The 14,739-nt window shown below is 39.1% G+C and overlaps 1 protein-coding gene across 1 annotated transcript in view; it reads right to left on the minus strand.

Annotated features, from left to right (window-relative positions):
- Window positions 1-6,522: 6,522 nt before the first annotated feature.
- The window catches only part of ST8SIA1 (ST8 alpha-N-acetyl-neuraminide alpha-2,8-sialyltransferase 1), a 166,693-nt gene continuing 158,476 nt past the window's right edge, over window positions 6,523-14,739 (minus strand). Inside the window, exon 5 of the mRNA XM_027541513.1 lies at window positions 6,523-7,401. Coding sequence (XP_027397314.1) covers window positions 6,915-7,401 — 487 coding nt within the window. The 3' untranslated portion in view covers window positions 6,523-6,914. The remainder of the gene's footprint in view (window positions 7,402-14,739) is intronic.

Below are 14,739 nucleotides of genomic sequence, written 5' to 3' on the forward strand. Positions count from 1 at the left end.
TTCCATCATTAGCAATAACAGTTACATGACAATGTATTTCCTTTAAAATGTTTTGAAAAGGTTCTTGGGGCTGACAACAAGGACAACCACCTCCATGCTTCCTCTTCACTGCACACTAAGATCCCTCCCACTGACATACATACACTGTGTATAAAATAGATAACTAATGAGAAGCTACTGTATAGCTTAGGGAACTCTATCTACCCAATCCTCCATGGGGAACTAAATGGGACAGAAATCCAAAATGGGGGGATATATGTACATGTATCGTTGATTCACTTTGCTGTACAGTAGAAACTAACACAACATTGTAAGCAAATGTACTTTGATTAAAAAAATAAAGATTCCTCCCAGTGGTCCCTCTCAAAGCCCTGATTTTTGTTCTGTCATTTTCATTAAACTCCTTTTTTTTAATGACAGTTCTCCATTTGTCTTATGGTAGAGAGAAAAACAGACATATCTATCTCCTAATTTTCTCTGCCCTGGATAAAATCACATCTCTTAGATGTTTATTCGTATCATGTGAAACAGGAGCTTTTAAAATGACAAATAACTGGAGAAAATCTAATTATATAGAAGCAGAAAGAGACATGATCAATACATTTAGACAGTATTCTATAAAACTTCAAGGTCGTTGCACATTATTGATTATATCCCATAGCTTCAACAAGAAAGCAAATCAGAAAGAATTTTAGCACAATGTAGAGATCAATATGAATACAAGAGGTAGGTAAATGAGTGACCATAGCCAAAATATAATTCCTCTTTTGTGCTTTAGAATTTATACTTATGGGCTTTGGCTATCGTACAAGTGATCTCAAGTATTATAAGTTAATTTATAATGTTATTTATTCCTTAACTATTAGAGCAGAACAAATCAGAAATGCTGGCACCAGAAAATCAGAAGGAAATGGAAGCACATATTTTTTTCTTATTGCAATGACAAGTGGAATTTTTGTGTTATGTGTGAATGAGTTTTCCACTCATGTATTTATTTCAGGTAAAAAATTCAGATAGGCCTACGCTCGGAGTAAAGTCAGTAGTATCCATTTTCTTACGATAGGAAAAAAAATGGCCAACACAATTGGAGATTCACATAAATTTCCTTTCACTTACAAAATAGAAATTCTATGGTGTTCAACCTAAATACAGTAGCTTCTTATTTAGGAATTTATAAACAGGCAGTCTAGGCCTTTGCATGCATCTCCAGAGCTTTCTCCAGGCTACTGGAGAACTAGCAGAATATTTGATATCTTCCCAGGTTCGAGAACTTAGAAAAAATGCATCAAAGTGGGGGGAAAATGTTTCATTTTTAATAAAGGCTGGCAGGGCCATAATTAGGTCAAGATGATCAGAATTCTATCATGGGACACCCAAATTTACAGAGCACAAGTATAAATCAAAAAAAAAAAAAAAGAAATGTTTAATGTTTAAGTGTAAAATTTTAAGCTTCCCAGCAAATTTGCACACCAACTCTCTAATCACAAGACTACTAGCTTGACCTCAAAGCCTGGAGATCTTCTGTGGTAGTAGACAGAGATAGAGAGTGCTGGAAGGCCAAAGCCAAGAGCAGAGACTTCTCTGACCTTTTGTACGTGGAAAGCTTGGGGACTGGGTTTTCCTTCCTTTCCATTTGCCTCTTCTTCACCCCAGCATGCTGTTCACTGAAGTTGCCTAAACTGCTAGTCATATTCAGTTGTATTTTCTGTTCATTTGGGGCTTCCCTGGTGGCTCAAAGGGTAAAGAATCTGCCTGCCATGCAGGAGACCTGGGTTAGATCCCTGGGTTGGGAAGATCCCCTGGAGACAGGCATGGCTACGCACTCCAGTATTCTTGCCTGGAGAATCCCATGGACAGAGGACATGGCAGCCTATAGTCCATGGGTATGCAAAGAATCAGACACAACTGAGTGACTAACACATACATACATACACACACACACACACACACACACACACACACACACACACACACACACCACACACACTGTTCATCTTCTAAGAGGCTTGACCCACGTTGCAGGTGCCTCAGTATTGTCCGCCCATGTCCATCCCTGATGTGTGCCCACCAAAATCAGATCATCTCAGAGGAGACCTCTACACTGGGAAACAGAAGAAATAAAAAGCACAGTATTGTTCTCAAGCCTTATTCCTCCACATGCTCTTCCTAAAGCTCCCATAAAAGTCCTCTTAGAGTTTGATCTTTGAAACTCTACTGACAGAGAGCATACATTACCTGATTTTGGTGGGAAAGTTTTTATACAATCCAATAAGCATTTCCTGAAGTTTTCAGTGGACTGTGACTTTTTTTTTCCTCTTTAGGTCCCTCCTAACAAGGGTTTATCAGTTAAAATTTTCATACAATCAGTATTTTTAAACATAGAAATGAAAACCCTAGGTGACTGATTTTCCAAACTGAGAAACAGGAGGTGGTATATAATAAAATGACAAACCTACCTGAGTTGCTGACAATGTTATGGGTTATTATTTCTATTTGAAATTATCACTAATACTACTGTAAAGCTTTGGACTAATCTCAGAATACTTTTGGCAAATTCAGAATCCTAGGATTTCCCCAGTTGTTTTCCAAATAGATTTTTAAGCCAGGTTGCCCATTGCTTCAGGTACAAGTTATATTTAACCTAAACAAGGTTTTTAGTCCAGAAAAGGGCCTAAAACAGCACAAAGCCAAAAAACAGAGTACTGTTTGAACATCTGTCACTCTGGATCTCTGTATCATTTTGAATCATTTGCCCTTGTTAAAACAGGTAAAAGTGAACTATACAGAAAAAAAATCCAGGAAGCACGCCTTAACTTCTTGTGTTACTTTCAATTTAGACGCACAGTGTTGTATAAACTGTTGGTCAAATACTCTATAGAAAGCATGTGTCCAGTGTCTTCTTCCATAAAAAATCTTTCATATAAAAAATTACTTTCTTATGAAAGACTTAATCCTTCAGGCATCTTAATTTGACCTAAGTCTGATTAAAATCAAACAGAAGTTTTTCTTACTCATGATCCATAATATTAGTGCAGCTCTCCATATGGAGCTAATAAAAATAAAAATTCACATCAGGTACTCATTTTCAGTCTCTTCATCCCCTCATTTATCCCCATGGAGCAACCTAATTTTTGCCACTGAAATGTAACTTAAAAATTAGACTAATATGTTAGAGGATGATGCCTTCTCCTTGCAGGTGCATCAAAAGTGATGAAATACTTTCTTATGAAATGTGTCTACAACACATGTGTGCAACCTAACTCTCTTCTGAGCTGAATCTTAAGGGTCAGTAACATTAAAATGTACTCAACCAAATTTGACAAATAATGAGGCCCAATTCTGAAGGTCTCAATTTCAAAAAAATAAAATAATGGGAGCTTAGAATTTAACTTAAGAGTAATAGAGTATGCCAGAGTACTGTGTGAGATAATTCTAGAAAGATCCTCACTTAGGAACACATATATTTCAATAAGGATGGATATACTAACTTTATGCTATAAGCACATGTACACACACATAAGCATACACACTCACAACTCCTACATTGAGATATATCTAACCACAGAAAAGGAAATATGTATGGCATACTTGTGAATTATCACTATAAAATAATGCCAAACTGTAATCTACTCTGAGAAAGCATTCCCATTAAATTGTAGTCATACTTTGAATGACATGAGCATATAAGTGAAGATAATATGGGATAATCAAAATATCATTTTGGTCTAATCTGGGGTTTCTCAACCTTGGCACTACTGGGATTTTCACATGGGTAATTCTTTGTTGGGGGTGCTGCTCTGTGCATTGTAGATCTTTAGTAGGACCCCTGGCCTCTATCCACTAGATACTGGCAGCACCCTCCAAGCCACGACCATCAAAAATGTCTCCTAAGAATTCCCTGGTGATCCAGTGGTCAGGACTCTGAGCTTTCACTGCCGAGGGCCTGGGTTCCATCTCTGGTGGGGGAACTAAGATCCCACAAAAAAGTCTGCTGCTGCTGCTGCTGCTAAGTCGCTTCAGTCGTGTCTGACTGTGCGACCCCATAGACGGCAGCCCACCAGGCTCCCCTGTCCCTGGGATTCTCCAGGCAAGAACACTGGAGTGGGTTGCTATTTCTTTCTCCAATGCATGAAAGTGAAAAGTCAAAGTGAAGTCGCTCAGTCGAGTCCGACTCTTCGCGACCCCATGGACTGCAGCCTACCAGGCTCCTCCATCCATGGGATTTTCCAGGCAAGAGTACTGGAGTGGGGTGCCATCGCCTTCTCCAACACTGGCAAATGTCACCAGATAGAGGAGGAGAATCACTCCAGTTAAGAAGCCGGGATCTAATTATACTCTATCCATTTGCTTGCCTTTCAGAAGCCCCAAATGTACAACTAACCACTGTACAAATCTCTTGCACAAACCTAGCCCAGGAATTACAAAATGCAAAATTTCCAGAAGACATCTTCAATGGAGCCAAGACACATGAGTTCGATGGAGTTCATTAATTACTGATTTTAACAATCAACAATTAAAGCACTAATTTGAGTATTATCTATTTTATTAACTTTTATGTGTGTTTTTTGTTAGGCCTTTTATATTTTGATGAAGTGTATAGGTAAAAATGCATTCTTTTTCAGGTAGTTATTAAATAATAATAACAGCTCAAAAGAGGAAATATATTCAGGATTGCACATACAGTGCATATTTAGTGCAACTCACTCATAGCACATTCTCATTACATTTTTGCTGCCAAATAGGATCAAAAGAGCAAATCAGATCTGTACAGAATCAATATCCTTAAATTCTTAACTTTCTAAGTATCAATAGAATCTGTGTTATGTCACCAGTCATATTTTAATTGTTGATCTCTATAATAACCTTAATATTCAATCTTATTTAGAAATTGCCTGGACAGGAAGAACCCCTGGAGTAGGAAATGGCAACCCACTTCAGTATTCTTTTCTGGAAAAGTCCATCGACAGAGAAGCCTGGCGGCCTACAGTCCATGGGGTTGCAAGGAGTCGGACACGACTGAGCGACTGAGCACCACCACATCCCAATGATGTAGAATTTTCCCAAGGGCTTTGTTATCTCGGTATTATTTAAATGAATCCATCCCAAAACTGCCACCTGGTTTGGTCTACATTGTATACTACGTCTTTTTCATGGAAAATGAAGCAGAACTTTTGGGTACAGTTTACCTACATTTTGGTGACACTTCAAAGAATCAAGTTAGTGATATGTACTGTCTCCTTTTAGATTAAGATATTCCCAAACACAAAGACCATGTGAGGTTTCTTTTACCTTTCTCTGTATGTAAACACATCTGGCTGCCTGTAAACTGTCCACAGAGTTTGTGTGCAGTGTGTCAAAGCTGAGGTAGCAAGCCTTCTAAGCTGTCCTACCTGTTACTAAGGAAATCAACAACTACTAACTCACATCCCTGTACTGCTGCGAACCATGTGTTGATGACCGCATGTGACACAGGATTTACTCATGAGATGTTGGTGGGGGGGAGTCACATACACTAAAACAGTTCTGTTCATTTGGAATGATTTGGGGCTAAGGCTCACATCTCATGCTGGTATGAGCATCAGAGCAGCAACCAGTAAGCTGGTTTGTCTTGTAGCAAGGTGTGGTAGGTAGCACATAATGCATTCATAGCTCTCCAACACGAGTTACAGATTTCTGCCATCCCAGGTCATATGGGTTCCGCTTTCATAGCTGCACAGGAATTAGCTTTGTCTGAGTGTGTGTATGAGTGTACATGAGTCTATGCATGCTTTTATCTGTGCATGCATATGCTTCATCTTGGAGAGAACCTATTTACCATGGCAGAAAGAAAAGGGAGTATCTTCCAGTCTGTCTTCCAGAGACTAAGCTTGATGTCATTGTGCTTTACTTCATCTCCGAATATTAAATTATGAAGATAATTATGCCAATTTGCAAACAAATAATGCACTTGTATTTCTAGTTTTTTGCACTAAAATAATAAGCAAGAGATATGGGTTTCGGTCCCTGGGTCAGGAAGATCCTGTGAAATAGGAAATGACAACCCACTCCAAATCCCATGGACAGAGAAGTCTGGCAGGCTATGGTCCATGGGGTCACAGAGAGTAGGACACAACTGAGCAACTGAGCACACACAATAATAATGCAAATAGGCTTGCATAATGCAGACCTAAAACTGAGTTTATGCCCTAAATTCTGAGGAGGGAAAGTGATTTGTCCTCCTGACAATGAATCAACACAATCTAAATTCAACAATGTTTCACATTGTCTAAGTGGACTTGACAAAAGGGGAGGAAGTAATTCTTATTTAACAATTTTTTAAATGGAAGGGAGGGGAACTCTAGTTAACAAAGACTTGGTTCAACAAATTACAATTATCAGCTGTAGTGTTTTGTATCCATATTACTCAGTAAGGGATTTTTTAAAAATGCACCCCATCACCTACTCACTGCCCTTAAATAGGGCAAAATTAAATAAGAATTTTTTAAAAACCTATAGTTCTAATGTTAGTCTGATTAAGATAGCTTTTTTTTTTTAACTAAGTCAGTTCAGGTTGATAACCAGTAACACTTCTACTCTGGCATTTCACTTAATCTACCTTAATTCCTCAGCTTCAATAACTAGTTTTGACTAGTTTGTGAACTGTACCTTCTCATGTAAATGTGCTTTACCAACATCACTTCATCAGCATATTACTAGTTGCAAATCCACCATGTGCCAAATATTTCATGGGATGGTTCACTTCTTTTTTTGTCTTCCAAGCCATAGTCAAAGCAGAGTTTCCCTTGGGTTTCTGTTGTCATTTTTTTCCAAGTTGTCCATGCAAATCCATGAAATGACCTGATCATTTCCTTTTGAAGTTACGTAGAAAACCTAACAAAAATACCCTGGCTCAGTCCTTTCTTTTTCCACAGTCCCTAGGAAGTGGGCTGGAGTGAGTTGTCCTCACATGGGTCTAACTGCATTCTCAGTGCACCAATTTTATGAAGATACCAGAGTTGAAGAAATTCCTCCGGCATGGCATGAAAGCCAGAAAAGGGCAGGACATTATCATAGTAGTGGTGGCTGATGGGCTGTTCATGCATATTCACCGAGAAGGGCCAGAAGCCATAGATGGCCACCTCTTCACAGAGGCCCAGGGCTGCGCTCACCAGAAAGAGTCCTGTGGACAGGCGCTTGGCGTGAATTCCCCTACTTTTCCAGAACTTCCCAATGCTACGCAGAAAGTTGGGGTTGGCAAAGAGCACTGTCTGATTGGCACCAACATCTGACAGTGTGTAATAAACCCGGAGGGATGGCTCTGTTCCCGTCTTCATAGAAAAGGCAGGCATGTAGATGTAACTGTGGTTATAGACCTTCATGTGGTCCACAAACGTCTTTCTGGACCACAGCAGGTTCTGAAACCTATCAAAGAGAAGAGGCTCAATTAAACCCAGGGAAAAGTAACTCATCAATACCCACTCTACAGTTCTTCTGATGCCCTGATAGGCATGTCATCTCTGCAAAAAACATAAAAAGCACTTCTCTTGATTTAAAACCCACCTTGAACTTACCAATTATCTCTCATCAAGTAGCCTGGCTTTCCCCCACCCCAACATCTTAGGTTAAGATTTCTTAATGAGATTCTGTTTGAACTGAAATGCATCGCACATGCTGTTCTCTTTTAGAATTTACTTGCCTGGAATATAAAAATGATTTAATACTCATGAATTCACAAAGGTTGTTGGTTGTTGAATAGACTTGATAAAAGCTACCTGTGGGGCAGACATAAACACAGGACTTTTTTCTTCATCTGCAAATCAAAAGAACCATTTCAGAGATACTCTTCCTACTGAAATGCTCTGATTCTACAGGTACGAAGCTTTATTAATGAATGCTACAACTATAATAATATATGGAAAAAGAAAGACTTGTTTCTATTAAACAAGGTTGCTGAGAGCTGCTCACATTGCTAGCTCCAAAGAACTCTACTTTTCTATGTTCTTTCAATTTGGATTATATAGGAGGATTTTTGACTGAAATGTACTCAGTTAAAACTTATGGTGGACATCCTATGTGTCAGGCATTGGGGAAGTAAAATTTTTGATCTAAAGAAATTCAAGTCCAGTTTTGAAACAAAAATATAACTGAGCACATTAATATAATATAATAATATTACATTAACATTATATATTAAGCACTTAATATAATAACTTTAATGTTCTAAGACAAACAGTTGACAGTTATATAAATTACTATGGAATACAGATGAAAAAATAATTCTGCCTTGGGAGAGTGGGTTCCAAAAAGAGCTACATTGAGGGGATGGCACTTAAATACATTTCCTTAGGGGAACAAAAGAAGAATAACCACGAGACTATAAAAGATACCAATTGCAAGGGTGCACAGAGTCCTGAAGCAATGATAAAGATCCTGGGATAGAGATTCTGTGTCTCTGGAATGAGCGAGGCAGGGATGACTGGAGGAGGCAGTGGCAGAAGACGAGGTGTGTTGCAGAAACCCTTGTGTGTCTCTCATTTGTTTGGACTGCACTCTGATGATGGGGAACCTTCACAGAAGTGAGTACGCACAGCACTTTACTACCTGGATTACAAATATTCCATCATTTGTTTAGCTCTCAGTCTTTGTCAAGAAAGCTGACTCTGGTGATCTGGGGAAGGAAGAAGCTGATGGCCTGGAGACCAGTTAAGGGACTGCTGATGTAGATCAAATGAAAAAAGACAGAGAGTGAGAGGAAGACCTTGCAACTTCTTCTTCTTCCACATGGAAGTCATTTGTCTCAGGTTACATGCAGGTAAAGAAGCAGCATCTGATGAGGTGGAGAGGGAGCCAGGAGCGGGGTTCAGGATGGGAGGACACATGTACACCCATGGCTGATTCATGTCAGTTCAGTTGCTCAGTCGTGTCCGACTCTTTGAGACCCTGTGAATCATAGCACGCCAGGCCTCCCTGTCCATCACCAACTCCTGGATTTCACTCAAACTCATGTCCATCGAGTCGGTGATGCCATCCAGCCATCTCATCCTCTGTCGTCCACTTCTTCTCCTGCCCCCAATCCCTCCTAGCATCAGGGTCTTTTCCAACGAGTCAACTCTTCGCATGAGGTGGTCAAAGTATTGGAGTTTCAGCTTCAGCATCATTCCTTCCAATGAACACCCAGGACTGATCTCCTTTAGGATGGACCGGTTGGATCTCCTTGCAGTCCAGGGGACTCTCAAGAGTCTTCTCCAACACCACAGTTCAAAAGCATCAACTCTTCGGCACTCAGCTTTCTTCACAGTCCAACTCTCACATCCATACATGACTACTGGAAAAACCATAGCCTTGACTAGATGGACCTTTGTTGGCAAAGAAGTATCTCTGCTTTTCAATATACTATCTAGGTTGGTCACAACTTTCCTTCCAAGGAGTAAGCATCTTTTAATTTCATGGCTGCAGTCACCATCTGCAGTGATTTTGGAGCCCAAAAAAAGAAAGTCTGACACTATTTCCACTGTTTTCCCATCTATTTCCCATGAAGTGATGGGACTGGATGCCATGATCTTAGTTTTCTGAATGTTGAACTTTAAGCCAACTTTTTCACTGTCCTCTTTCACTTTCATCAAGAGGCTCGTTAGTTCTTCTTTGCTTTCTGCCATACGGGTGGTGTCATCTGCATATCTGAGGTTATTGATATTTCTCCCGGCAATCTTGATTCCAGCTTGTGCTTCTTCCAGCCCAGCGTTTCTCATGATGTACTCTGCATATAAATTAAATAAGTAGGGTCACAATATACAGCCTTGACATACTCCTTTTCTTATTTGGAACCAGTCTGTTGTTCCATGTCCAGTTCTAACTGTTGCTTCCTGACATGCATATAGGTTTCTCAAGAGGCAGGTCAGGTGCTCTGGTATTCCCATCTCTTTCATAATTTTACACAGTTTATTGTGATGCACACAGTCAAAGGCTTTGGCATAGTCAATAAAGCAGAAATAGATGTTTTTCTGGAACTCTCTTGCTTTTTCCATGATCCAGCAGATGTTGGCAATTTGACCTCTGGTTCCTCTGCCTTTCCTAAAACCAGCTTGAACATCTGGAAGTTCACGGTTCATGTACTGCTGAAGCCTGACTTTGAGAATTTTGAGCATTACTTTACTAGCGTGTGAGATGAGTGCAATTGTGTGGTAGTTTGAGCATTCTTTGGCATTGCCTTTCTTTGGGATTGGAATGAAAACTGACCTTTTCCAGTCCTGTGGCCACTGCTAAGTTTTCCAAATTTGCTGGCATATTGAGTGCAGCACTTTCACAGCATCATCTTTTAGGATTTGAAATAGCTCAACTGGAATTCCATCACCTCCACTAGCTTTGTTTGTAGTGATGCTTCCTAAGGCCCACTTGACTTCACATTCCAGGATGTCTGGCTCTAGGTGAGTGATCACACCATCGTGATTATCTGGGTTTTGAAGCTCTTTTTTGTACAGTTCTTCTGTGTATTCTTGCCACCTCTTCTTAATATCTTCTGCTTCTGTTAGGTCCCTACCATTTCTGTCCTTTATTGAGCCCATCTTTGCATGAAATGTTCCCTTGGTATCTCTAATTTTCTTGAAGAGATCTCTAGTCTTTCCCTTTCTGTTGTTTTCCTCTATTTCTTTGCACTGATTGCTGAGGAAGGCTTTCTTATCTCTTCTTGCTATTCTTTGGAACTCTGCATTCAGATGCTTATATCTTTCCCTTTCTCCTTTGCTTTTGGATTCTCTTCTTTTCACAGCTATTTGTAAGGCCTCCTCAGACTTAAATTGAAGAAAGTGGGGAAAACCACTAGACCATTCACGTATGACCTAAATCAAATCCCTTATGATTATATAGTGGAAGTGAGAAATAGATTTAAGAGACTAGATCTGATAGACAGTGCCTGATGAACTATGGACAAGGTTCATGACATTGTACAGGAGACAGGGATAAAGACCATCCCCATGGAAAAGAAATGCAAAAAGCTTCATGTCAGTGTATGGTTAAAACCACCACAATATTGTAAAGTAATTAGCCTCTAATTAAAATAAATTAATTAATTAAAAAGAAAAACTAATTAGGGAATAATATGTAGCTATCAGAGAAAATGAGGTAGTGCACATGTATACAGAAGTCAAGACATACATATATGCAGAAAAGGTGTCAAGTATAATAAATATATGAAATTATAAAAGAGAAAAAAAAAGCAGCAGCATCTGAGAATGGAACTGAGCCATATCAGCAGAGGAAAGTCTGGTCTGACGGGTTGGCAGGGCTCATCAGAAATAAGTGAAACTGAAATTCTGAATACACAAATCCACAGGATTTTATGTTGCAATCAGTGTTATGAACTCTGCCTGCCAAGAAAGGTGGGTCTCTCAATCCCATAGGAAAGGAAATTGCTCAGGTTTTCTTCATGTCCTTGATTCAGCAGCCTGCCTTAGTAACTTTTCCTGGGCCCTGACAAATAGAGAAGTGATAACAGGTTTTTAGGTGTGATTACTTTAACCTATAAGAAGCCATGGAAGCACACTGATCCCTACCGTGGAACTGGGCCAGCCTCTTCAACACAAATGCCTACTTCCAACTTCCATAGGCTCTGTCTAATATTCTTTTTTTCTCTCCATTGCCCACCCATATCTGCTGCTCACCAATGCTTTCCCGATCATATAGACATATCCTGCAAATTACCTCCTACTTAATTTGAACTTTGGTTCTCCAACTTTAGTTAGAATAACTTGTATCACAGATTCCTAGACTTTGATGACAGTCACACAGGGAGGTGAATTTTTATCCAGCCCTCCCTGCTGATTCTGATGCAGACGTCAGAGGCTACAATTATTCAGAAGATCAACACCATCAATGTAAGTTATCTAACTCTCTGTACACATCTATGGGCATCTCTTTCTTTACATCTTCTAATTTCATCCTTGTTGCTTTTCTAAGAGGAAGAAGTTTCTCTTAGAAACTGTGAAACAGGCTGTTTCACACCCCCTAGTGCGGGGGTGTGAAAACAGTCAAACTCTCCATCTCTATTGAATCATTCCCTTTTATCTACTAAACATGGTTCTAACTTAATACAAGAAAATTCATTGTATGCCCAGGCTGTTCCAAGAGCTACCCTCTAGTCCTCTCATTTCATCATCAACATTCTAGAGCAGTACGTATACTCCTGCTTGTTCTCTTTCTTGCTTGCATTCCCTCCTCATTGCTGTACAGAATGGTTTGTATTCCATAGGGTTCTGTTGGCAGTTGGAACTTATCCCTATTTTTGTAGTAGACTACATACTAAAGAGAATAACAGACAGCTCCAATAAAATCAGGGCGATTGAGTTTGTGTTCCCTGTCTTAAAGCTGACTGATTATTCACAAAGAAGGCAGTCTTCCTTCCTTGAGTTTTAACCTTGAAAAGAAACACACATCTTGAATGTACTATACTCCCAATTTTATTGGTGTGGTTAAAAAGAACCTATGTATTTTATTATTTTTATCTACCTCATTCTTCAGAATAGCTCAGAATTGCTGTATACTGTATGAATGGAAAACTATTAAATAACAACTGAAAAATAAGAAAAATGAAACTGACCAGTCAATAAATCATTAAGCATAGAAATGATTAATATGTCATGAATATGGACATGTAGTAGAAAAACACAACACAAAGCACAGAAATACAGCACATTTGACAAATGAATTTAATATGTGGTAGTAGAAAGTTGATGAAATTTTTTAAATTAATTAATAGACAATATCAAGATAAAGTATTAGTCACTCGGTCATGTTCGACTCTTTGCAATCCCAAGGACTAGGGCTTGCTAGGCTCTTCTGTCCATAGGATTCTCCAGGCCAGAATACTGGAGTGGGTTGCCATTTCCTTCTCCTTCTTATGTCAAGATAAAGTGTTAACAGTTTGGAAATTTGAGGGGAAACATATTTGTACTTGACAAGAAAATTTCAAAAAAAAAAAAGGATAAATATTTAAAGTCCATATTAAAGAATACAACTAAAACTAAAGAAAACAATCAAAATCTTATCATTTACAAAGTACTTTTTCCAAAGAAAAATACTGACAAAATTATGTTGAGATGTGAAATTTCATTGCCATGAAAAATAAGATAAATGAAATAAAAGAGGGAATGACTCCAAAAAATATGTTCAGCCAACATGACCAACAGAATGTTAATGTTGATAACATTATGAAAGAAAGTATGAAAGAAAGTGTGAAACACTAAGAAAGAAAGTAGCTCAGTCATGTCCAACTCTTTGCGACCCCAAGAACTATAGACCACCAGTCTCCTCTGTCCATGGAATCTCCAGGCAAGAATACTGAATTGGATAGCCATCCCCTTCTCTAGGGGAACCTTCTGACCTAGGGATCAAACCTCGGTTTCCAGCATTGCAGGCGGATTTTTTTTTTTACTGTCTGAAGCCACTAGGGAAGCCACCAACATGAAAATGGACAAAAACAGAAAATCTGAACTGAAATTCATAAAATATTCAGCTTCAGGTTGCCAGTCAAGATGCAAACTGAATAGAATCAAGGAAGATTAAAGGTCCAGCTCTCCTCTCCTACAGCAAATCTCTAGAAATGAGAGAAAAGACATTTTTAAAATCTATATTTATTCTAAAAAAAAAAAAGAAAAAAGAAAGCAAACCTTCAGTGAATTCCCACATCTGGAATACTTCTGAAAACAGAAAGCTTACGTAAAAAAAGCAGAACATAAACTAATTTGCCAAGTATTGGTCTAAAAGTTAGCTGTGCCCTATGCCTTAAGGCAGGAGACCCTGGAGAATGTAGGTGTCTTGGAACAATCAACAAGGTTATTATTCAGATTATGGAGCAGCAGGGACATGCAGATGCATTGAACCCTAAAATCCTGCACTGGCCAATTATCACTGTGTTTAGTGAGGAGGGAGTGTCGATCTCCAGGGAAGGGCAGTGGCTGTGTGCATAGGTGACAGCTGGCTCAGCCTATGGGAAACTGAGGCTTCTTTTCAACTCATACAATATTGGCAGCCAGGCTTATACCAGGCTTGACGCTGATGGGTCAAGAGAGAGATCTATATATTATGACATCTGAGAGTCACCCAAGAGAAAGCCACCTTGCCACTTTTTTTTCAACTGAAAGTGAAGCCCACTTGTCAACAGGTCCAGTCTCTCACAGAGCTCCAAACAAGAACAGATACTCAGGATTAGAAGATGCTGAAGGGAAGTCTTCAGTATGAGGGTTAGAGAACAGAATGGAAGAAAAAAAGAACTCAGAAAAGGCCAAGATCAGAAGACTCTTGGAAGTCCATAATTTGTTTAGAAATAGTAATAATTATCACACCTATGAACTAAGATTGGGATGCTATAAAATGAAAGAGAACATTTAGGTAGAAAGAAAGAGCTACTGGTAATTAACATACATAACAGATGGATTCTGGTAAAGGAAAGCCCCAGAAAGTCAGCGTACACAGCAGGCTGAGAAAGCCATCAATCAGATTCTAGTGAGAGAAAAGTTTCTAAAAGGATGTCTCAACAGTAAAAAAGAGCCCCTGATAGATTACATGCTGGCAGTAATGAAAGAAGATTTGCAGCTCTAATGAGAGTCTGGAGATGAATTAGTGACTGTTGCATCAAAAGTCCTTATTCACTTTGGAGAAATATTAAAAAAGTTGAAAGTGAAAGTCACTCAGTCATGTCAGACTCTTTGTGACCCCATTGACTATACAGTCCATGGAATTCTCCAGGCTAGCATACTGGAGTGGGTA

Source organism: Bos indicus x Bos taurus, chromosome 5, assembly GCF_003369695.1.
Source record: "Bos indicus x Bos taurus breed Angus x Brahman F1 hybrid chromosome 5, Bos_hybrid_MaternalHap_v2.0, whole genome shotgun sequence".
NCBI classification, from domain to species: domain Eukaryota; kingdom Metazoa; phylum Chordata; class Mammalia; order Artiodactyla; family Bovidae; genus Bos; species Bos indicus x Bos taurus.